The 25,888-nt window shown below is 42.3% G+C and overlaps 1 protein-coding gene across 4 annotated transcripts in view; it reads right to left on the bottom strand.

Moving 5' to 3' along the window:
• osbpl1a (oxysterol binding protein like 1A) overlaps positions 1-21,934 on the bottom strand; it is a 107,124-nt gene extending 85,190 nt beyond the window's left edge. For 2 of the 4 annotated variants that reach the window (XM_016992888.2, XM_062980437.1), the window contains exons 1-2: positions 21,834-21,934; positions 6,276-6,398 (exon numbers count right to left, since the gene is read on the bottom strand). In XM_016992888.2, the coding sequence (XP_016848377.2) occupies positions 6,276-6,396 (121 nt within the window). In that variant the 5' untranslated portion in view covers positions 6,397-6,398; positions 21,834-21,934. Of the gene's footprint in view, positions 1-6,275; positions 6,402-21,833 lie in introns of all 4 variants that reach the window. The other 2 variants (XM_062980438.1, XM_003219647.4) reach the window with 2 other exon arrangements.
• Positions 21,935-25,888: the final 3,954 nt, after the last annotated feature.

Genomic DNA, 25,888 nt, shown 5'->3' with positions numbered 1-25,888 from the left:
CAAGGAATAAAATGAGCCAGTTTACTAAATAAATCCACCACCACCCAAATACAAGTATAACCCCCAGACTTAGGCAAATCTGAAATAAAATCCATGGAAATGATTTGCCATGGCCTCTCCGGAACAGGTAAAGACGATAACAACCCTCTAGGGCGCCCAACAGGCGTCTTACTCTGCTGACAAACGGCGCAGCTGTCACAAAAGCGCAGAATGTCTTGCCGCATCTTTGGCCACCAGTAGCTCCTGGTGATAAGCTGTACGGTCTTGAACCTGCCAAAGTGCCCAGCCATGGGTTCGTCATGGTGGGCTCTAATCACCTCCAACCTGAGGGTCCCCACTGGTACGTAAACCTGCCCCCTACGCACCAATACCCCGTCTTGATCCTGGAGATGCGGCAGTATGGTACGGTTACCTGCAGAGAGCAGCATCAGTTGCTCCTGAGTCCACACATCATCCTTCTGAGCCTCAAGGATCTGGTCATGTAACCCAAGCTCATTATCTACAACACACAGAGAGGCAGTAGGCAAGATGGTCTGACATACTACCTGCTCATTGGTCTTAAATTCCGGCTTGCGGGATAAAGCATCAGCCCGCAAGTTTGCCTTCCCCTCCACGAACTGCACCTTGAAGTTAAACCTGGAGAAAAACAAAGCCCAGCGGATTTGACGCTGGTTTAACCTCTTTGCTGTTTGCAAGTGCTCTAAGTTCTTGTGATCAGATCTGACCACGATCTGGTGCCGTGCCCCTTCAAGCCAGTGCCGCCACACCTCAAACGCCACCTTAATCGCCAACAACTCCTTCTCCCATATGGTATAGTTCTGCTCGAAGGGTGTTAGTTGCCGCGAGTAAAATCCACAGGGACGCAAGGTCCCTGAGGAATCCTTCTGAGACAATACAGCCCCCAACGCGTAGCTAGAAGCGTCCGCTTCTACCACGAACGGTTTGTCAACATCAGGATGGGTTAGTATGTTGTCCGATTGAAAACTAGACTTTAGTTGTAGAAACGCCTCGTGAGCTTCCCGCCCCCACACAAATGGCTGTTTCTTGCGCAGAAGCTGCGTCAAAGGTACCGTGAGCTTTGCAAAATTCGGAATAAACTCCCGGTAGTAATTAGCGAAACCCAAGAACCTTTGTACATCCTTCTTAGTCTTCAGCTCCTGCCATGAGTTGACGGCGTCAACCTTATGTGGGTCCATTTTAAGTTCCCTACCTGACACTACATGACCTAGGAACTCCACTTCAGGCACATGAAAGACGCACTTGGAAGCCTTGGCGAAAAGCCCATTAGCCCGCAGTCGGTGCAGAACCTGCTTGACATGTTGACGATGTTCTTTCTCGTCCTTAGAAAAAATCAAGATATCATCCAAATAAATCACTAAAAATTGGTCAATTAGGTCCCTGAACACATCGTTCATGAACCTCTGGAATACCGCAGGAGCATTACAAAGCCCAAAAGGCATGACTCGGAACTCGTGGCATCCGAAACACGTGTTAAATGCCGTCTTCCATTCATCCCCTTCCCGTATACGGATTAAGTTATAGGCCCCCCGCAGGTCAAGCTTGGTAAAGACCTTAGCCCCTTGCACCCTTGATAACAGTTCCGAGATTAAAGGGAGCGGGTACCTATCCCGAATGGTGTATTTGTTTAGGATCCGATAGTCACAGACCAGCCTAAGTTCCCCAGTCTTTTTGGCTACAAAGAATACTGGTGCCGCAGTTGGAGAACTAGATGGGCGAATAAACCCCTTGGCTAAATTTTCATCTAGAAACTCCCGCAAAGCTTGCCTTTCCGGTACAGTCAAGGCATACAGCCTCCCTGCTGGCAGTTTCGCACCTTCTGCCAACTTGATGGCGCAATCATATGGCCTGTGCGGTGGTAATTTGTCCGCTTCTCTTTTACAAAATACATCAGAGAACTCCCCATACTCAGCAGGCACTCCCTCCATATCAGAATGAGTAACATTTAGAGTGCAACAGTCCTGCCTCTTTAAGATCACTTTACGTGTTGCCCAATCTACTTGTGGGTTTACTACAGCTAGCCAATCCATCCCCAGGATCACATCATATCTAGGCAAGCTCGTAATATCCCACACAAATGTTCCCGTTACTCCCTGCACCTCCCACGTTACTGCTGAGGTTTCATGGTTAACCACCCCAGTCTCCAGCAGTCTCCCATCTGCTCCTTCCACCCACACGTCGCATGCCTTGCGCACTCTAGGAATGCCATGCTTCTTAGCAAACTCAATATCTACATAGGAGACCGTAGCCCCTGAGTCCAGCAGTGCCAAAGTAGAAACAAGTTCCCTTCCCCCAACAGATAATGTAATGGGTACGAAAACATGCTTCCTCCCCTCAGTTGACTGCTTGAGGAGCCCTAGTGCGTTGGACTCACGTCGCACTAGGGCTGGCCTTTTCCCGAAAGCTGGGAAGGTTTCACATTACAATTTTTGGCAAAATGCCCAGCATTCCCACAGTACAAACACAAGCCCAGCTGCCTCCTACGGCTCTTTTCCTCTGTAGGCAGCTTTTTAAAGACCCCAAGCTCCATGGGCTCTTCCCCCATCACCACAGGTGCCCTGGTTACATGCATGGGTGGCGCACACATTGCTTTTGAGTGTTTACGAGCCTCGAACCTTGCGTCTAAACGCAGCACCTTAGCTACTAAGGCGTCCCAGCTTTCAGCCGGCTCCAAGCGTGCTAATTCATCCTGGAGCATATCACTTAACCCGGCAGTAAATAAAAGCATGAATGCATTTTCCCCCCAATCCAGCTGGTGGCGATACAGGTTAAACTTATTTAAGTAATCCAAAACAGTCCCCTTTCCCTGTTTCAACCGATACAGAGCCCACCCAGCGTTCTCCGTGCGGAGAGGATCCCCAAAAGTATCAGTTAACAACTTTTTGAAATTATTCAAATTGTCCTTGACTGGGTCATTTCCCAAAATTAAATTAGTGGCCCATTGTCCTGCGGGACCGGTCAACAAACTCAAAATAAAGGCCACCTTGCTAGTGTCTGTAGGAAAAGCATGAGCACTGAGCTGAGAAAAATAAAGCTCCACTTGTGCCAAAAAGGTTGGCAACTTGCACCTGGTTCCGTCAAAGCGTTCAGGAGTCAAAACATGTCCTTTCACAGCCTGAGCTGTTTGGCTAACGGTAAAAGCCGTTTGCAATTGGTCTACTTTGGCCCTTAACTCATCCATCGTCTTCCTGACGGGTTTATTGCTGCAATAAACTTTTTTATGGGCGTTGGGCAATCTGTCAAGGACAGAACGCCACAAGATTCAAAGTAACAGAGTTTATTAGATTACAGAACTCAAAAATGCCCGTAAAACACAAGGGCCAGGCAGTTTTTGCCTTTAGGAGCAAAAAGGGGCAAAAGTAAATGTTCAAAAGATAAACCGGATTAAACCGGAGTTTAATCCGGGTAAAAACAAACTGCTTTCTTCAGCCTGGGTATAAACGAAACGAAAGCCAAGGAACAAAAGATACAAAGAATGCAACTAATTGGCAGCAGATTCCTCTCTGCTGCCAACACTGTGCTTAGAGTAACTTGCGTCGCTCCCCCACACACACAGCAGACAGGATCTCCAACACGAGTAAATCAGCCAAGGATTGTAGCAGTTGAGTAGACCAGTTCCGTTCCGTAGATCAAAGCCAGAAGCAGACGTTTGTAGTTTTTCCAAGTCCAAGAAGGGGGGAAAGACAAGCCGTGGTCAGTTCAGTCCGAGTTCTCAAAGCAGGAGATGGCGTCCGTCAAGAAGACGACGGAGGGTCAAGCTAATAAGAGTAAACACAGGTTTGCACAAACAAATGCCCACACAATCCCTCCCGCCGTCTGACCCTGGATTCCAATCAACTTACGTCACAGCACAGGAAAGCACACAAGTCTTCAGGGAAGCGTCCCACACACACACGGATCCCAAGCGTTTGCCCAGATTACCTTGCCCAACGCAATTTGCAATTGCTCCCAAGCCCCATTTTATGCCAGTTACAAATCTTCATCACTGTCAGCTGTCCTCCTTAACCCGGGCGTTTCCTCATCACTTTCCTCGTCAGAGCTGGAACACCTCTGACTACGCCCAACAGCATCTCCAGCTGTGGATCCCGTCCCATCCCTCCAGCTAAACCATGGGTCTAATCCTGAAGGTCCCCATTCATCTTCTGTCCCATCATGGCCAGTGGCACCCACTTCCTCCCTTACCCGAGTCCAATCCATCTCATCCTCCTCTGAGCTAACCAGCCCCTCCTCCATTCTCTCCGTAAACCCTTCGAAAGACTCCTCGTCAGATGGTGCTGCAAATATGTCTCGCAGTCTTTTTCTCTCTCGCTCCTCGAGAGTATCTGACTCTCGAGGAGTCTTACGCCCACGTCTGTCAGTAACAGAGCCATGAGGCTCAATCATAACACTTTACTTCATAATTTTGATAATAGCACAGTAATGCTGGTAGTTCAACTTGCTGTTCATCTATGATTTTCTCTAAATAAGCTGCTTCCCACAAACTGCGCTCTATCTGGCCTCCATTACTTGCACATACTAGCTATATGTCAACATTGTTATACGTTGCAATTCACCCAGGTGTTGGCCGAGGGCTACTTTTTCAGGTCATTTCCAAGTTTAGCTCTTATTAAGTGTAAAAACAGCACAGTTTCCCTAGCAGACATCTAGGGTAATGTAAAATGACATGGTGATTAAAATCTTTCTTAGAAGACAAAGATGCACAAGGAACACCAGAGCAAAGTGTTGAGTAAAGTGAGGAATAACATTGTACAGCAAAGAATGGACAATGTCTAGGCATTGGTCAAGCCTCATAGGCCTGCACCTCTTTCTGTAACCCTCACCCTCATGTTTTTCTGTTACTGAATACTGTGGATGTGGGAAATAACTATTTCGCAATGTTTTAGTCCCACAAAAGCACCCTTTTCCAAAACCAAAAGTGACATTCAGTCAGAGTTTGAGGAGAAAAATACTTTCTTAGGTCTAGAAGAGTTGAAATAATTGCCTCTTCGCACTCCAAAGAAGGGGTGGACTACTGCTTAGAGTTCAGAGCCAATCCCTCAAAGCCACCCCACAAATAATTTTGATGTGTTTTGGGGCAATTTTTAAACACATGTTTTCTCCCAGATCACTCCCTTCCCAATGAGCCACACACTCTCAAAACAATCCTGCTTCCTATAATCCCTCTCTCAAAATGGTGACAGAAAATATTCCTCTTGTTTTTTGAAAAGGAATGAAAAGGAAAACTCTGCCATTGGGGATAATGAGGTATTCTAGCAAGATGCAGTGGTTTGAGCATCGGACCACAACTCTAGAGAGAGGAGGGTTCAAATCCCTGCTCAGTCACAAAAACCCACTGGATGACTTTGGGGAAGTCAACCTCCTCAGCCTTAAAGAAAGGCAAAGACAACTCACACCTTTGAACATATTCTGCCAAAACCAATTGTGATAGGTTTCATCTTCAGATTGCCATAAGAACTGGAAGGCAAACAACCACAAGTACACCTAAAATACTTGTGGGGATGGGGAACATTTCCATATGATTTCAAACATTTGGAAACGCAAGTACAAAAATTGCCCCCAAATACATCAACATTATTTAAAGTATTTGGAGGGCTGAGGGATTAGTGAAGGTTTCAGATGACACAAACATCGGGCCCAAGGACTACATGTAGGCTGTAAGTCATAATTTGCTCCCTCATGACCTAGAGCAGAGCTTTCCAAACTGTTATGTCGCAGCACACTAGTTTATCAGCTGCAATGTGTAGGCATGTCATGCAAATATAATGCCTTTGAGTCCATGTAAAATAACCAATAAATTATATTTTAAAAAGTAAAGGTTTTCATGAGATATGTTCTGTCCCCATACATCTAATTATTACATTTTATGTATGTGTCTGCATCTTTTATAAGGAGTAGGTTTAACCTCTGGTTTGCTAGTGAAACTGAATTACTGTGTTGTGAAAGGATGAATGTCTAAAAAGATGTGTCACCAGCACAAAATATTTGGAAAGTTCTGCCTGAAAGATTGGAAGGGGCTTATTTCAGATTGTTTTAAAGTTCAGGAGACTGAGTTTCCACCTGTGTGTGGGCCCTAGCTTCCACATTCACTGTTATACAGCAATATAACATTATATCATATTAAAAAGGGAGGCAGAACAGATCAATATTTACTACTCATCAAAAGAAATAAGGAAATAGCCAATCTCGCATTCCTTGGATGCAGGTTCCACAACTATTTTCCATTTTACGATATTACTTGAGAGGTAATCCATACCAACCTTTGCAGTTGATGTTAAAAGTAATCTCTCCCTTCTCCATCGCTTCCAAAAGTTGTCGGATGTCTTCACTTTTCCCATTTCTTGCATGATGGAGAAGCTCTTGTTCTGCTTCTGTGTTCATCTCTGCTAGAATACAAAAGTGATTTAATTGCATTTATCTCAAGCATTAACCAAAGTAGTATTTAGGGCAGCTATCATTCACAATGCAGATGCACTTACTAACTGACTATGCTATCTTCATAGCTACTCACATGCTAATGGATGGATCCCACTCAACACACACAAATCTAGTTTGATATTTGCAACCTTTACACTTGTTTAACAGACAATGGTTCTTTTCTTCCAACCTGGACATTTCACAGGTATATATACTCCACTTGCTTTACTACCATCAGATCTTCTGTAGATGCCAGCCACAGATGCAGGTGAAACAACAGGGGAAAATGCTGCTAGAACACAGCCATATAAGCCCAGAAACCACACAACACCCTGGTGATTCCGGCTATGAAAGCCTTTGACAATACATTAACAAAGCAGGTCACTCAATTAGAATTTGTCTTCATCTGGTATGATGGAAACTAAAGATAGGCAACCAAACAAGCATTCTGGGTCTGCTAGACTAAGGGCCCTTCCACACAGCCATATAACCCAGAATATCAAGTCAAATGATCCACAATATCTGCTTTGAATTGGGTTATCTGAGTCCACACTGCCATATAATCAATGTGGATTTTATACAGCTGTGTGGAAGGGGGTCTAGCAATGTTAAGCAGAAACAATGAAGCAGCTGTACAGAATTATTTTGCAACAGGATAATTGGGATCTAGTTGAAATCTGGAGACAAAACCTTAACTTCATACCATCGGGTTATGTCAATGGAAAGCCATAAATGTTGCCTAGTCAAAATAGCAGCATTTAGATCTAATGGAAAATTTCATAACTAGGTATGTCTACAAAGAAAGAGGAGTTTTTTCTTACTGCTAATAATTATTAGGCTCATTTCACTGATTTAGCCTGAAACAATGTCAATGAACACATTCTTGTAACCAGAGCCACTTGATCAGAAATGTCATCCATCCTATTAGGCACATCGCCTACATACTATAGATTTAGATACTTAAGTGACAAACTTCAGGGGGTGCATTGCAATAGACCTAACATAAACACAGAGAAGTTTATTCATTCAACTCCAAAGTTGTCATAATTACCGTAGCACAAACCTGAACTGTTGTGTATGTGTGCCTTTAAATTGCCTGTTAGTTTATGGTAACCTCATGAATGTAATAGTTTTCTTAGGCAAGGAAAACTTGGATTGGTTTGCCCATTCCTTCCTTTGAAATTTAGCTTACAGCTTGTAAGCTGAAATATAGGCTGGCTGGCCGTCTCCCATCTCTGAACTAACTAGAGCTGATTATTTTTAGTTTCAAAGATCAGACAGGATCTGTTGTCTTTGGAAATTCAGGCTGTCAACCTGAACTATTATTAGTTAATGCCTCCTTCTTTGGTTAGTGAAATTCTCATTTATGGAATAATATCAGTAAGTGGAGCCTCCAGTAGCACAGCAGGTTAAACCGCTGAGCTGCTGAACTTGCTGACCCGAAAGGTCGGCGGTTGGAATCCGGAGAGTGGGGTGACCTCCCCCGTTAGCCCTAGCTTCTGCCAACCTAGCAGTTCGAAAGCATGCAAATGTGAGTAGATCAATAGGTACTGCTCCGGCGAGAAGGTAACGGCGGTCCATGCAGTCATGCAGGCCACATGACTAGGAGGTGTCTATGGACAACACTAGCTCTTTGGCTTAGAAATGGAGATGAGCACTAACTCCCAGCGTCTGACACAACTAGACTTAATGTCAGGGGAAAACTTTTACATTTTATCAGTAAGTGAGCAGAATCTGAGCAATGTATTTATTTGGAAGAAAATATCATTATATCAAAGAATTGAAGCAGCAAATTTAAATATATACATTTGTATTATTGAGGGAGGTTTGCTTACTAAGGTGCAAAAAGCTGTAAACACATGCATGTTTTGGCATCTTGAAATACAATAGAGTCTCGCTTATCCAACCTTCGCTTATCCAATGTTCTGTATTATCCAACGCAGTCTGCCTTTTAATAGTCAATGTTTTTGTAGTCAATGTTTTCAATACATTGAGATGTTTTGGTGCTAAATTCTTAAATACAGCAATTACTACACAAAGTTATCATGTATTGAACTGCTTTTTCTGTCGACTTTTTGTAAAACATGATGTTCTGGTGCTTAATTTGTAAAATCAGAATGTAATTTGATGTTTAACAGGCTTGTCCTTAATCCCTCCTTTTATGTAAAGAAACCCATCACATGATAGGCAAAAACCTTGTGCAATAAAAAAGCTAGACTTTTTTTAGAAAACACATGAAGAAATATTTCAAGAATAAAAAAGACTCTTGTAGTACGTCAAAGACATAATAGGTTTTCTTTCATGCACATTTATATGTCCTGCATCCAACTTCACCAATGCAACCTGCTCATTTAAGGTGCCACTCAATTCTCTATTTCTCTCTTAATTTTTGCTGCAACTGAATAACTCAACTACCTTCTCCTCCAACAAATGCAGGGAATAAACGGTGCAGTTCTAAATGAGTGATTTCACCCAACAGCAGCACACGAACAAGATGTTTTTACAAATAAAAGCAGTCAATAGGTTCACGAGCTTTAGTGTGACATCAAGACAATTCGTCCAAGTCATTCAGTGGGTTTCCATTGCCAAGCAGGCATCTAAACTTTCAGGAGTCCTTTCATATTAGAAGACGATATAAAAATATTGGTACTTTAAATAATAGATAAATACCAGGTCAATGAATCGATCCATGAGGTTCAGTAGCATACAATGACTGGCCAACCCGTTGACATCAGAAGTCCTGAAGTTTCCAGATATAAAAGCAAGAAATATCTGCATAGAAAGTATGTGGTCTTTCAGGGAACTTTAAATCACACAGCTTGCTCCTTTCTTGCCATTGCCTGGTCTCTTAGCTGCAATTCCAACTCAACATTATTTGGTAAGCTCTTTAGGAGTTTTGTCAACATTTGCACAATGATCTTAAGATCTGGTGGTGGTAATGATGGTTCTTATGCATTGTTCTAAAGAAAATTCCATTGACTTCTTTATCTTGAAAGCTTGGCGGTTCAGGGTTTCTGTATAGTTAAGGTATGTGGGTCCAGCAAGCATCATACTTCTAGGACAGAGCTTTCCAAACTGTGTATCACAGCATGTTAATGTGTTGGCTGCTACCACATGTATAAGAGTGTCACATGAACATAATGAGAAACCTCTGAGTCTATGGGAAATAACCAATGAATGAAAAGTTTTCATAACATAGGTTCTGTCTCCATACATTTCGTATCCACATCTCTCATAAGGGGTTGGTTTAACCTCTGGTTTCTAGTAAAACTGAATTACTGTGTTGCAAAATGATGCATGCCTTAAAAGTGTGCCACCAAAATGATTTTATTATTATTATTATTATTATTATTATTATTATTATTATTATTATTATTATTGCTTACCCACCTCTCCTTCTGGCTTGGAAAGCTATGTTCTAGGAAATAGCTCAAAATATTTCTGCTATTAAATTCCATTGCATGGCTCTTCAATACTGCATGGAATTACAGTCTAGAACTTTATTAAGTGTTTGTTTTAACATTATGTGTTTTAGCCTGGACAAATTTTAACTGAGACCATAGAACAGTAGCATATAGAAACACACAATGTTGCAAACCTGAAACAGAACTTTCAAGATTGTAAACAGAAATGCAAACTATTATACGCTGAAAAATACTATCTAAAGTACATCTTAAGAACCTCTTCAAGGAAAGGATGGAAATAGCTTTGTTTTCCTCATTCAATATCCTCTTCAAAATTCCACATACTGATCTGTTATGAATTACAGTTATTTATTTATTTCTGGTGGTGGTTGGGGAGCTTCTCCATGCTCATGAGGTCCCCAACCACACAGCAACTCGATGTTACGATTTCGCACATCATTTTGCAGACAAAGTCTCTCAGATACGCTCCGACTTAGATGCTAGTTTTGTATGCAGGACCAAAGGAGGTAACCAAGGCACTTGCTTGTCTGGTTTTGATGGATTCCTTTCAGCTGATTCAGCCCGAGGATGTCAATGGGATCCTTGGGGTGGTGAGGGTAACCACTTGTGCTCTGGATCCTTACCCTTCCTGGCTTATTAAACTTGCCAGTTCGGGATTGGTAGATTGGTTTGTAAGAATCATAACTGCTTCGCTTGATCAGGGGCATATTCCATCAAGCCTTAAGCAGGCAATTGTAAGGCCTAGCCTGAAGAAGGTGTCTCTTGATCCTATGGTTTTAAACAACTACCGCACAATCTCCAATCTCCCCTTTTTGGGCAAGGCTCTAGAGCAAGTGGTTGCCATGCAGCTCCAGGGATTCCTCGACGAGATCAACTATCTGGATTCATCCCAGTCTGGTTTCAGACCTGGTCACGGTACCAAGATGGCTTTGGTCGCCTTGGTGGATGACCTCCACAGAGAACTTGACAGGGGTGTGTGTCCCTGTTGGTTCTCCTGGACATCTCAGCGGCTTTCAATACCATCGACCATGGTATCCTTCTGGGTCGACTCTCCGGAATGGGTATTGGGGGCTTTGCTTTGCAGTGGCTCTGCTCCTTCCTGGAGAGTAATTCACAGTTGGTGAAGCTAGGAGACACCTGCTCAGACCCCTGGCCTTTGACCTGTGGGGTCCCACAAGGTTCTATTCTATCTCCTATGCTATTTAACATCTACATGAAACCGCTGGGTGAGGTCATCTGGAGTTTAGGAGTGCTGTGCCATCTCTACGCATGATGACACCCAACTCTACTACTCTTTTCCACCAAACTCCAAGGAAGCCCCTCGGGTCCTGGACCAGTGCCTGGCCGCTGTGATGGACTGGATGAGGGCTAACAAGCTGAAGGTTAATCCTGACAAGACAGAGATCCTCCTGGTCAGTCGCTCAACCGATCGGGGAATAGGGTGGCAACCTGTGCTTGATGGGGGTCACACTCCCCCTGAAGGCACAGGTCCACAGACTGGGGGGTCCTCCTAGATTCAAGCGCTGACACTTGATGCTCAGGCGTTGACAGTGGCTGGGAGGGCCTTTGTACAATTAAAGCTTGTGCGCCAGCTGCGACTGTATCTCGAGACGTCTGACTTGACCAGGGTGGTCCATGCCTTAGTTACCTCTAGACTGGATTACTGCAATGCACTCCACGTGGGGCTGCCTTTGAAGACGGCTTGGAAACTACAACTGGTTCAAAGATCAGCAGACAGACTTTTAACTGGAGCCAGTTACAGGGAGCGGTCAACCCCCCTATTTAAACAGCTCCACTAGTTGCCATTAAGTTTCCCGTCCCAATTCAAGGTGCAGGTTATTACCTATAAAACCCTAAACGGTTCGGGACCAAGCTACCACATTTTTCCCTATGAACCTGTGCTCTTCTCTCACTTCCTCCCCCTGTGCAAGCGCGGTTGGTGGGGGCGCGGAACAGGGCCTTCTCTGTGGTGGCTCCCCGGCTCTGGAATTCTCTCCCCAGGGAGATTAGGTGAACATCTAACTTCTCTATCTTCCGTAAACAACTAAATACATGGATGTTCTGTTGTGCATTAGTTTAGACAAGTCCTCTAAAACCTGGCTCCTACTCACATTTGAAATCTGCCCTGGCACCTTACAGTTGTTCTCCACCCCAATATCATTTTCCCCACCTTGTGATACCTACCCCGTGCATTTTACTCTGATTTATACACCTTACTTATCAGTTCTAATTTTAATGAGTTCGATAGTTGCCCACTCACGTCCTAGGACTGGCCCTCTCAAAGTCTCGCGGATGACTGTTTAAGATTCTTTATCTTTTTATAGTTTATGCTATTTTAAACCACGGTTTGCTTTCTCTGTTTTGAAGTATGATGCTTGTGTTTTAAATTATTTTATTTTGTTGTGATCTGATTGGGCTTGTCCCCATGTAAGCCGCTCTGAGTCCCTTCGGGGAAATGGCGGAAGCATACAAAAATAAAGTTATTATAATTATTGTTGTTGCTGTTATTTACGGTATTTATATACCGCCTTTCTCAACCCTGAAGGAGACTCAGGGTGTTGTTGTGTGTTTTCCAGGTTGTATGGCCATGTTTCACCCACATCTATGGCAGGCATCCTCAGAGGTTGTGAGGTATACGAGGATGCCTGCCATAGATGTGGGCGAAACGTCAGGAGGGAATACTTCTGGAACATGGCCATACAGTCTGGAAAACACACAACAACCTTGTGATCCCGGCCATGAAAGCCTTCGACAACACACAGACTCAGGGTGGTTCACATTGTTGGCAACAATTCAATACCTTCGATAAAGAACAGCATAAAACATCAAAGTTGAGCCTCCCTTAATAAAACATTAAACATTATTAAACACATCACATAAATTAACATCATATATCACACAAGACATAGGCGTTGTTGGTAAGCAGTCCTGAGACATTACACTTTCAACTTTCACTTTAACTTTAAATATTCCTCTGTATCCTTGTATCCATGGCTTGAAAAATTTCTTACAAATTCCAAAAAGCAAACCTTGATTTTGCCTTTTTATAAAAGGGAAATCATTTTACTAAGTCGTTGTAATAATTGTGATGGGACTTGCACATCCATGGATTTTGGAATCCACAGGGTGTCCACATACCAAACTGAAGAGATACCGAGGGCTTACTTTAATATGACCTGAAGTTTTTGCTTTAAGTAACATTTTATCATTCCAACTGATGGCCCAATTGCTCCTGCTACAAAAAAGGAGTGTCTTGCAACTGCTCTTCCTCCGTATTCCATCAGTTACACAATGACTGAAACCATGCTTTTTATTAACACCCTTTGACTACACTGAATTGCAGCACTGACATATTTATATCCTGCCTCCCAACATGCCCCCCCATTATTCATAATAGGCAAAAACATTTAAAATAATACTCACATTTGATTTAGCTATTTTTATTACTGAAAATTTTACCTGTCCATTAAATGCTTATTTGCACTATTTTAAAATGACTGTATAGCTTTAATCATACCGTCCTCTGCTAGATGATTAATCCTCTGATGTTATTGTTGACGTTATTTTACACTGCACTGCATAACTAATTTTTATGGTTTTCTGTGCCTTGCTTTAAGTGTATGGAAACACAGAATGGTAAGTTGGATTGTGGTGACAGATGTGATGATGAGGCTATTGTGGAAGTTATTCAACTTCACTGTATGCACTTTCTGTTTCCTGACCTTCAATTTAAATAATGCCTCTCGTTTTGAAATATGCCTTGCGGGTATGTCTGCACACTCCCATTTCTACATTGTAATGCATGACTCTTAGATCATGGGAAACATCCTTGGGAAATACACAACTTTTTTTCTCAGGCAGCCATCTCCTCTAATTTGCAAGAAAAATGGAAACTGTTCATTTTGCACAACCTTCACAATTCTCTATGCCAAGATAGTGGCTGAGGGACCATGAATGCTTGGAATACAGGTAGCCATCAAAATATGGTCACAGTCGCCTAAATTGTGACTCTGCAAATATATCACAAGATAAGGAAACAATGGTGAGGTTATTTGTTTACAGCACCGCCCTAAGCCCTAGTGTATTGGTTGGGCTTATTTGTACCCAAACACTGCTGTGTCACATCAATAAACATGTCAAATATCTCAGAAACAGATTTAATTCAAGATGTTATTCTTATTCATCACAGGAGAGGTGAGTGCCTCATAATTGGCAGACTACATGTATCCAATTTATTTGGGGGGGTGCTGTTCTGCTGAATTTCAGCAGCCATTGTGTCGCCTTTGGCCACTGGTAGGCTTTTACTGTGTGATGTTGTGATTGTATATTTCTGATGTATTCATTTCTTGTAATTGGAATGTATTTATGTTGTTATATTTTATTGTATATTTCTGGGCTTGGTACCCATGTAAGCCGCCCCAAGTCCCCTCAGGGATATGGGGCGGGATACAAGAATAAAATAATAATAATAATAATAATAATAATAATAATAATAATAATCTACCAAAAATTCACTTTCAACTTTAGAAAGGTATACTCAATCCATAAAAATCTTTTTTAAAACACAGGGCATTTTGACACTATTGTAGTTCAGTATCACACAAGTGAGAGTTACATCACAAGAAGCCATGCATTACCTCCAGAATTTGCACTTCCAGTTTTAGAGTTTAGGGTCGGCTATCTGGGTGCAATCTACTTTGAAACAAATCTGCCCTGTTACTAAGATCTGTCAATGAGGCCCATATATATATATATATATATATATATATATATACACACACACACACACACACACACACACACACACACACACACACAGACCGCCCTCTCGCCCCAAGGGGACTATAAATGCAGAGATGACATCCATCCAATCAAAAGCCAAGAAAAAAATTACAAGGCAAATGTGTTTAGTTCATTCTGAGTTCTGCAGAAATTTATTTTCTTTCAACCAATTTGTCAGGCATTCCTTTCCTGAGGCTGTTCATGATGAAGTGCAGTATTTGATGCTGAGCATTTAGTTTTAGATGAAATGTTTAAGTGAAACGTCAATTCTCAGTTAAAGGAGTTATACCTTGTGGTGCTTGAAAATACAGATTCACAATCCATGGATTCAACCAGCCAATATTCCAACCCCCCAATCCCTCCATTTTATATAATTGACACCATTTCACTGCACCATGTATTTCAGTATTCAGAGGAGTTCTGGAACCAAACTTAGTGCAAGGGTCCCCAAACTGAGACATATAGGCTGGATGTCTCCAGCTCCAAGGTAATTTACCTGGCCCCTGCCTTAAACTTTAGACTTAAGGCTGCCATAAGTCTGTAATGACTGTAAAGTCTGTAAAGATACGCAACAACATCAATCCTAATTAACTTGACTTTCCTATCAGAAAAAAACAGGCCCACACTTCTTGTTGAAATGCTAGTAAGCTTATGTTGGTTAAAATATTTCTTCATTTTAAATATTGTATTGTTCTTTCATGTTTGTTTGCACAAAACATAAGATAAGTGCAGTGTGCATAGGAATTGGATATCAAATATGCACTATACTTGATAGAAATGGCATGCTGGGGAGAATGCTATAACATGGAAATAACAATACAGTCCAGAAGGAAGAAGTAAAATGATTAGAGATCTCCTCTGGAAAAGGAGAAGGGATACTGGCAAATGGATTTGTCAAAAGTTCTAGTAAAGGGATATGTCAAAAGAGCACAATTAACTTAGTATAGTGAGTGATGTTTCATCATTTCTGCAATATGATGCAGTCTCCCATAAGGCTGGTAAAACCTGAATGTAAAATGCAGAAATCTTTTGTCAGTAGGTTCAATTGCACACTCATGAAAGTGATAACAGCAAATGCTTCTTCTGCATTTTTCTGAAGTCTCTTTTGCATTATTTAATAGTTGAACATTATGGCCAATTACATCATATTTGCTGAAATCTATATGTTTCAAAACCATCTCTCAACCTTCCCACTTGGAGCATCCTCCAAACCAACAAAAAAGAATGACAATTTAGTTGAGAATAATGAGATAGTCGTAGAAAGTACCACCTCCATTTTTAGCTGAATTCTATATTTTTAGCCAAAAAAAAACTATATTCCTTCCTGTTTGCAAAATGCCTATTTAATGACTTGTCATTTAGAGGAAGTCAGAAATTGTTGGTGCTGGTGGCTTCTAATAAAAAAGAAAGGTTTATCATTTAACAGAGCATTTATATTCTACCATATACCCAAGAATCCCAAACCAGCATACCACACAATTAAGTCAGAGCAGGCTTTTTTGGATGCCAAAGTGCGGAGAGGGAACTGTTTCCTGTTTAAAAAGTTAATTCCTGCTCCTGAAGGCTTTCACAAGAAGCAACAGACTGTTTGTGTTTGCCAGAAAAGGAGAAGCCAAAGAGTCTAGGACGGCCACGGGTCACAAGTCTTTGGACTCCACATGAAACCCGAGGGCTCAACTTTAACCACCAGAATTACAACTTTGCTCTTTGTTTTTAACCATCTCTGCAGAAATATAAAGTAGGGGGGAAACATAGCAAAAATTGAAAAATTGCCAATCATGCAGTAAGGTAAAGGTTTTCTCCTAACATTAAGTCTAGTCGTGTCCAACTCTGGGGGTTAGTGCTCATCTCCATTTCTAAGTCAAAGAGCTGGCATCGTCCTTAGACACCTCCAAGGTCATGTGGCCAGCATGACTACATGAAGCTCTGGTACCTTCCCGCTGGAGCGGACCTATTGATCTATTCACATTTGCATGTTTTCAAACTGCTAGGTTGGCAGAAGCTGAGGCTAACAGCGGAAGCTCACCCCGCTCCCTGGGTTTGAACTGCCAACCTTTCAGTCAGCAAGTTCAGCAGCTAAACAGTTTAACTCGCTGTGTCACCGGGGGCTTTCATGTAGTAGAGCCAGAAAAATAGGTATCATCTCACATTTCCTCCCCAATTCCCTCTAAGCTCCACTAAAATCTTTACTGCGGACTGTGTGGGGCGGCATTTTTTCCTAGAAAGCTATCCCCATGTCCTCCTTTAAGGTAATTCAAAATACTAGGTCTGTGCCTTGGTCTTAAATATGCAATTAAAATCCATCATCTTTACAAAAGAGATGCTCCTAAAAACTGCAGAACTGGTTTGGTTGACACTGTCTTCAGTAAAATGATACCACTGGCCAGAACTGCTAGGCATATCTTTTCCCTACTACTGGGAAAAGAAACTTTTCGAAAAGTTTGAGTTGGCACTCTAATTATAATTAGAGTTAAGTTATAATTAAAATGGGGAATATTATGCCACGCTCTTTTCCATGCAACCTCAGGGATTTCCAGAAAAAGGACAGCAAACTGATTACTCTGTTGATCTGTTCCAGCTCACTGCTCGATGACTTTCATCAGATCCTAATGAATCGCATATTGCCCTAAGAATGTCTTTCTTTGGGGGAAGGTAGCAGGATACACACAGGCCGATGTGGGTCAACAGAGTTATCTAGATTTTTGGACTCTCTATCATGATCGCTGCTGAATGTCATAATACACTACAGGTTGAGTCTCCCTTATCCAAAAGGCTTGAGACCAAAAGTATTTTGGATTTTGAATTGTTTTGGATTTTGGGATATCTGCATTTGCATATATATATATATACATGAGATATCTTGGGAGATGGGACCCAAGTTTAATCACAAAATCAATTTGTTTACACACAGCTTGATGTCATATACAAAGCCTGAAGGTAGTTTTAGGTTTTAAATCATTTGTACATGAAATAAAGATGGTGTAGGTGGCGCAGTGGGTTAAACCACTGAGCTGCTGAACTTGCTGACCGAAAGGGAGCTGGTTCGAATCCAGTGGGCAAGGTGAGCTCCCACTGTTAGCCCCAGCTTCTGCCAACCTAGCAGTTCAAAAACATGCAAATTTGAATAGATCAATAGCTACCACTCCGGTGGGAAGGTAACGGCGCTCCGTGCAGTCAAGCCAGCCGCATGACCTTGGAGGTGTCTACGGACAACGCTGGCTCTTTGGCTTTGAAATGGAGATGAGCACCAACCCCCAGAGTTGGACACAACTAGACTTAACATCAGGGGAAACCTTTACCTTTACCTTACATTGAACTATCGGAAAGTAAAGTATATGAAACCATCAGACATCAATGTCTGTTTTGAAGTGTTTTGGAATTCCAGGTAAGAAAGACTCAACCTGCAATCACTGGACCTGTAAGTTCCCGTCCTGAATGGTATGGTCACTAAGCTGTAATGCAATCATAAAGAGGAAACAAGACCACTCTAGAACATAAGGCATCTAATAAACCGTGAGTCCTAAACAAATGCCAACATAAAAAGGCAGATTAATATGCCCTGTGGTTTTAGATGAAACCTGCAAATTATAGTTCTCACCTGAACCATTTATTTTACCTCCTAAACTGACGCAGAAGTAAAGTAACTGTACAAAATACCACATATTATAAGTTGCAAAGTTTATGGGAACATGCACTGCACCAGTTATTTAGCCCAAGCAGTAATCAATTAATCTTTCCGGTTCAGCGAGTTTTTTTAAAGAGATAAGATTACAGCTGTTGCTGCCATTGCACATGTTTCGTTGAAACTTGAATGAACTGCAACACCAATTTACTTTAAAGAGAAAATTCTAAACAAAATAAGAAACAGCCAAAAGCATTAGGCAGCAAAATTGGGAAATCCACTCTTTTTAAAAAATAAAAAATAGCTCCAATACTATATATCTCCAGGTAAGGTAACCTGCTTTAGAAGATGTGTGTGTGCACATATGCATCTTTAAATTGACCCATGCATTGTGCAATATTTCAGATGCCACCTTTCTTCTTGCACAGAACCACAAGGTTATCTAAGGTAAGGAATATTCGAAAGTGGTTTACTATTGTCTTCCTCTGAAATGTACCCTATAAAATCTCATATTCCTTGACACTTTCCTTTTCCAAGTACTAACCAGATTGAACTCTCCCAAGATCATTTGGGATTTGGTACCTTCAAGATATCTAGGTTTCACTCTAGGGGAAGATGTGCTTCCTCTCAAAGACTTAAATAAATCATTTAAATTGATCTCTCCAGTTTAAGCATCTGTGTCTCACCACACAACACACACAGCTGGGATTACAATACTATACAATATCTTATGTTTGCCTGATCGCACAAACATGATGTCAGGTGCACCACGAATGGCAGCACTCCAGATGGTTTGCAGACAAGAGCTTTTAAACAGAACTGCTACCTTATTTTGAGCCAGATCTACATGCACTTCTGGAACGAAACTAAATTCAGCTTCTGAAACTTTTCTTTGAATTATGCTTTCAAGTTAAGACCTTGAGACGCAGAGTTTTCTTGATATAATTTCCTTTTGAGGCTGAGAGAGTGTGATTTGTTCAAAGTCACCCAGTTGGTTTCCATGGCCGAATGGGGATTCAAAACCTGGACTCTAGAGATCTAACCCAAAGCTCAAAAAGACTGGGGCAAGCTTAAGTGGCTTCCCTACTCTAGGGCTTCCTCTCCCCAACAAAGAAACAAGTGGATCTTTAACTTTATCACAAGGCAGGCAGTTCACACAATTCAGCAAACTTGGCACAAAAATTGAAGACGCAAGTCACAGGAGATGCCCGTGACTGTTTTGCAAAAGAGAGGACGTTTCCTGGACAGGAGAACCTCAAAGTGCAGCATTTGCAGTTTCCAAGCAAAGCCTGCCCGACAGGAGGGATACTGTGCAGCTGTCAGAAACCGCTCTGTTTAAAATACAGCATTGCCTTGTTATGCATCATGGGAGTTGTAGTGTTACAAGGTTTCTAGACTTCCCAGGCAAACAGTGCTAAGTGCCTCACTAGACTACAAACCTCAAAATTCCACAGCATTGAGCCACATCAGTTAAAGTGGTGTCTGACTGTTACACAAGCCAACAAAATCAAACTTTTTGTCATCATCAGAAATGAGAGTAGCACAGTTTAAATCAATTTTTATGCTGATTTTAAATGTGTATATTTTTTCCATCACGTAATGTACAAATGGTACATTACAGAGGACTACTGTAAAATCTGCACATTTTGCACCATATTCGTGTAACACAAGCCAACAAATATTTTTTCATCAGATATAATTTTAGGTCATTCTTATAGAACTTTTTGTGCTAAATCCAAATCTGTTTATTTTTTTCTCTATCACATGTAGTTTTTGCGATGAGGCTAATCAAATAATTAATGAATTTACACACTGATATCAACAGAATCTAATTAACCACAAGCCAACAAGTATTTTTCATCAGATGTAATTTTAGGTCATTTGTATAGAGTTTTTTGCGTTGAATTCAGATCTGTGTTTATTTTTTCTCTGTCACATGTATCAATAGAATCTAATCAATATCAGTGCATAAATGCATTAATGATTCAATTAACCTCATCGCAAAAACTACACATGATAGAGGAAAAATAAACACAGATCTGAATTAAGCACAAAAAAACTCTATACAAAAGACCTAAAATTACATCGAATAACAAATTCTTGTTGGCTTGTGTTGTTGTTGTTATTAATAATAATAATTTATTTACACCCTGCTTCATCTTTCCCAAAAGAGACTCCACATCTCCACAGTCTAGGTCAGTTGGTCCCAACCTTTAGTCCTTGAAGTGCTTTGGGCCTTCAACTCCCAAAAGGCTCAACCAGCTTGGCCAACTGCTAGGCATTCTGGCAGCTGAAGTCCAAAATACCTGCTGGACCAAATCACTGGGTCTAGATCAGTGATTCCTGATATTTGGTCCTTGATTAATTTTGGGATGTCTGGGAGCTGAAGTCCCAAACATGTGGAGAAACAAGGTTTTGGGAACCACTGGTCTAGATGAAAGCCCGTGCAGCACAGTGGTTTGGATGTTGGGCTACAGGTGCATCTACGCTACAGAAACAATGCAGTTTGGTACCATTGTAACGGGCAAGGCTCAATGCTATGCAATCATGAGAGAATTGTAGTTTTTTAAAACCTTCTCCACCCAAGAGTGCTGGTGCCTTGCCAAACTACAACTCCCAGGATTCCATAGCACTGAGCCATGGCAGTGTTTAAGAATATTAACAAGGGGCCAGCAACCCTAGGAGGCCAGAGTTATCAAATTACTTCAGATACGTTTACACTGTAGAATGAATGCAGTATTTAAAAACTCTAAAATCAAGGCAATAAATAAAGAACAACACTCAGAAATCTGGGGAATTCCAAATCAGGGCCAGCTAACACCTCCCAACAAAGGATTCCCTCAGGCAGGAAACAGCCAGGCTTTGGAGCTGCAAGGCCATTCAATGCTAATCAAGCTGGCCAATTGCAACATTCACACTTGCCTCAAGCAGACAAGAGTTCTTTCTATATCTGTGGACCTTCCACATATATATAAACCCCACTTGCCTAGTTTCCAAGAGACCTCACAACCCCTGAGGATGCCTGCCATAGATGCAGGCGAAACGTCAAGACAGAATGCTTCTGGAACATGGCCATACAGCCTGGAAAACTCACAGCAACCCAATGAATGCAGTTTGATGCCAGTTTAATTGCCACCCATGGCTAGTTGTACTTTGGTGGGTGAAGCAACAGCTCTGTTGGGCAGAGAAGGAGCAAGTCCTTGCCAAACTACAACTCCCAGGATTCCACAGCACTGAGCCACGGCAGCGGTATGCAACCGCGTTAACTCTTCAGCGTAGACGCACTGTAAGAGCAACAGGGGATGGGAGGGGCGTGCTCAGGTTAAGAGGGCGAGGAAGGGATGCTATCTAGTGGTATTAGCAGGAAGCCTCGAAGGAGGGAAGGGAAGAGGGCGCAAAAGCTCTCCAAATGCTTGCAAGTCCACAAGGATACAACACTCCTATACAAATGCAACGCTCATATCCTAAGACACAGATCAGGTACGCATAGAAACACACAAATATATAAACCCAAACGCCCCTCCCCTTCCCCCGCTCGTTGTGCCTGTGTGTACTGTATAGTGGTGACTCACCCAGCCCAAGGGAAGCCCCTGCCTGTTTGCCTCCAAGCCTCGCCGCTCCGTCACTCGGCGTCCCCCTCCCTCCCGTGGCCCCGCCCCCCGCGCGCCTTTATCCCTGGCCCTCGCGCACGTGACTCCCGGGCCCGGAGCGTTCTGGCCACGCCCCCTCCTCCTCCTCCCTTCCTCCCCCCTCCTTCCCTCCCAAAGCCCAAAGGAAGCAGCCGGGAAACGCTTTCTCCCAATATATTCCCCTGAGTCGCTTCTCCGTTAAATCTTTGTGTGGTTTCATTGCAGGGATGCCAGGAAGGCCCGGACTTCAGTTGCAGCATCTCCTGCGCCTCTGGCCTTGTCGCTTGCTTAGAGTGCAGCTCTTAACGCTGTAGAATCAATGCACCTTGACATCACTTAGAATAAGCATGGGCAAGCCTGGGCCCTCCCTCCCTCCAGGGGTTTTGGACTTCAACTCCCACCATTCCCAACAGCCTCAGGCCCCTTCCTTTCCCCCCTCAGCCGCTTAAGCCTAAATTTCCACTAAACTGCACTCACTGGGTTGCTGTGAGTTTTCCTGGCTGTATGGCCTGATTTAGAATCACTGAATTTGAAGAGACCACATGGGCCAGCTAGTCCTGAAGAGGCTCAGTTGCATTGCCCCTTTTAAAAGATAAAAGGAGAAAAAAATACACAGATTTACAGTAGAGACTTGCTTATCCAACCTTCGCTCATCCAACATTAAGTACAGTAGAGTCTCACTTATCCAACATAAACGGGCCGGCAAAACGTCAGGAGAGAATGCTTCTGGAACATGGCCATACAGACTGGAATACACACAACCACCCTGTGATTCTGGCCATGAAATCCAACACATTGAAGGTAGGGAGTTTCAGAAAAACATCTACAGTAGAGTCTCACTTATCCAACATAAACGGGCCGGCAAAACGTCAGGAGAGAATGCTTCTGGAACATGGCCATACAGACTGGAAAACACACAACCACCCTGTGATTCTGGCCATGAAATCCAACACATTGAAGGTAGGGAGTTTCAGAAAAACATCTACAGTAGAGTCTCACTTATCCAACATAAACGGGCCAGCAAAACGTCAGGAGAGAATGCTTCTGGAACATAGCCATACAGACTGGAAAACACACAACCACCCTGTGATTCTGGCCATGAAATCCAACACATTGAAGGTAGGGAGTTTCAGAAAAACATCTACAGTAGAGTCTCACTTATCCAACATAAACGGGCCAACAGAACGTTGGATAAGCGAATATGTTGGATAATAAGGAGAGATTAAGAAAAAGCCTATTAAACATCAAAATAGGTTATGATTTTACAAATTAAGCACCAAAACATCATGTTATACAACAAATTTGACAGAAAAAGTAGTTCATCACACATTAATGCTATGTAGTAATTACTGTACTCACGAATTTAGCACCAAAATATCACAATGCATTGAAAACATTGACTACAAAAATGCGTTGGATAATCCAGAACGTTGGATAAGTGAGACTCTACTGTATTATCCAATCCTGTCTGCCTCCTGCCCAAATCCACAGCTGTTTCTCAAGGCAGCAATTCTATCTTTATTTGTAGTCAATTTTTTAGTAGTCAGTGTTTTTGTAGTCAATGTTTTCAGTACATTGTGATGTTTTGGTGCTAAGTTTGTAAACACAGTAATTACTACATAACGTTACTATGCACTGAACTACTTTTTCTGTTGATTTGCTGTAAAACATGATGTTTTGGTGCTTAATGTGTTATCGATGCCCCTTTTTTGATGCTTAATTTGTAAAATCATAAGGTAATTTGACATTTAATAGGCTTTTCCTAGGACCCTTGGTGGTGGCGCAGTGTGTTAAAGCACTGAGCTGCTGAACTTGCAGACCGAAAGGTCCCAGGTTCAATTCCCGGGAGCAGAATGAGCGCCCGCTGTTAGCCCCAGCTCCTGCCAACCTAGCAGTTCGAAAACATGCAAATGTGAGTAGATCAATAGGTACCGCTCCGGCGGGAAGGTAACGGCACTCCATGCAGTCATGCCGGCCACATGGAGGTGTCTACGGACAACGCCGGCTCTTCGGCTTAGAAATGGAGATGAGCACCAACCCCCAGAGTCGGTCACAACTGGACTTAACATCGGGGGAAAACCTTTACCTTAGGCTTTTCCTTGATCTCCTCCTTATTATCCAACATTTTCGCTTATCCAACGTTCTGCCGGCCCATTTATGTTGCATAAGCGAGACTCTACTGTATTTGCAAATTGAGCTGCGGGTGACCACCCTGAAAGGAAAGTGGCACCCCGAGTGAGAAATCCCATGGGATTCCTATCGTTTTGCTGGTACAATTCACCTTCCAACAACATCTTTGTTCTCATGCCCCTCTCTCCCTTTCATCTTGTTTCATCCTACACATGGCACCATTTGATCAGATGCTTATCAAAACAGTTCAGGAAAGCAAACTTCGACTGCAGTCATTTCATATATCAATATACCATCTGGGCCTTTCCCTTCCTCGAAGGCATCAGAATTGGTCCAATCCATCAAACACTATTTTGTTTCAACTGTCTACATCTAAGACTTGCTTTTAGGGTTTATTGTCTTGTGAGTTCCTTGGTTTGACATTCCAGACCTTCAATTGATTCCCTTTTGCATATTTAAGGAAGTGAAAGGCTGTTTATTGCTGGGGCTCTGTTTGCTTGCTTCATTGCCCTGTGTTTTCTCATGGCAGATTCTTCAATTCCTTCTAACACTAAAGACTAAGGCTATTTATTTAATCAAACTCACTCTCCACACTATTGCTATTAATGAATCAGATTAAATCAAGTTAAATCAGGTGTCTGTTGTTTCTTTCATTCCAATCCCTGCCATGCAGGAAAAGCACAATCAAAGTACCCCTGACAGATGGCCATTCAGCCTCTGTTTAAAAGTTTCTAAGGAAGGAGCTTCTGATGTGCAATATAGATATTCACACATATATTGTATGCACATTAGAACACTGAAATGTAGAAAAATCAGATTCCCTCTCTGTATTAGAAAGCACGTGCTGAAAGGGCAAAGGGATGGTGAAAGAGATATGTATTAAAAGAAATCCCAGCCAGTTTACGAGCTGTTAGGATTTCTGGGAGTTGAAGGCCAGCAATATCTGGGACCCCAGGTTGAGAACCACTGACCTAAACATTCCCATGTGAGATGGTCCCTGATAGGCTAATGGAGGGAGTGGACTTCTCTCTACTGACAGGTCAAAAGCAGGTCTCTTAATGGAGCTCTGTAGCTGATCCTAGTGTCTATAACTAGCTGCAAGCTGCTTTTTAGATAGAAAAATGCTGAGACATGCATAGAGATGCCCCATGTATGCAGAAAGATAGAATTTGATATTTTATAATGCCAAAGTGACGATGATACATATGTAGGAGGATGTTTCTTTGTTTGCCTATATTTGAGGATGTATAAAAGGGATGGACAACACCTTTGTCCTCACTCTGGTCTCTTTTTGGAACTGATCCATGACCAGGGTCCCAGTTGGTACTTTTAAATAAAATCTCTTCTTTTACAAGCCATACAAAGGATCTCAATTGGTGTTTATCTTGCCTGTTGGCCACAACACTTCCACCACACTCCGAGGCGGAGAGCTCCAATGCTGAACAGCTCCTAGGATTAGAAAGTTCTTCCTAATGTTCAGGTGGAATCTCCTCTTCTGCAATTTGAACCCATTATTCCGAATCCTACTTTTAAGGGCAGCAGGAAACAAGCCTGTTCCCTCTTTCTTGTGACACCCTTTCACATATTTATACATAGCTATCATGTCTCCTCTCAACCTTCTCTTCTGCAGGCTAAACATACCCAGCCCTTTAAGACCCGCCTCATAGGGCATGGTCTCCAGATCTCTGATAATTTTAGTTACCCTCCTCTAGACACCTTCCAGCTTGTCAATATCTCTTTTGAACTGTGGTGCCCAGAATTGAAGACGGTGTTCCAGGTGAGGTCTGATCATACAGAATAAAAAGGCAACATGACTTTCCTCGATCTAGACACTTACTCCTTTTGATGCAGTCCAAAATCCCATTGGC

The sequence above is a fragment of the Anolis carolinensis genome, chromosome 4 (assembly GCF_035594765.1).
Source record: "Anolis carolinensis isolate JA03-04 chromosome 4, rAnoCar3.1.pri, whole genome shotgun sequence".
In the NCBI taxonomy this organism is placed as follows: Eukaryota; Metazoa; Chordata; class Lepidosauria; order Squamata; family Dactyloidae; genus Anolis; species Anolis carolinensis.
The sequence above is the reverse complement of the archived record's forward strand: the minus strand, read 5'-3'. Positions and strand labels throughout refer to the sequence as shown.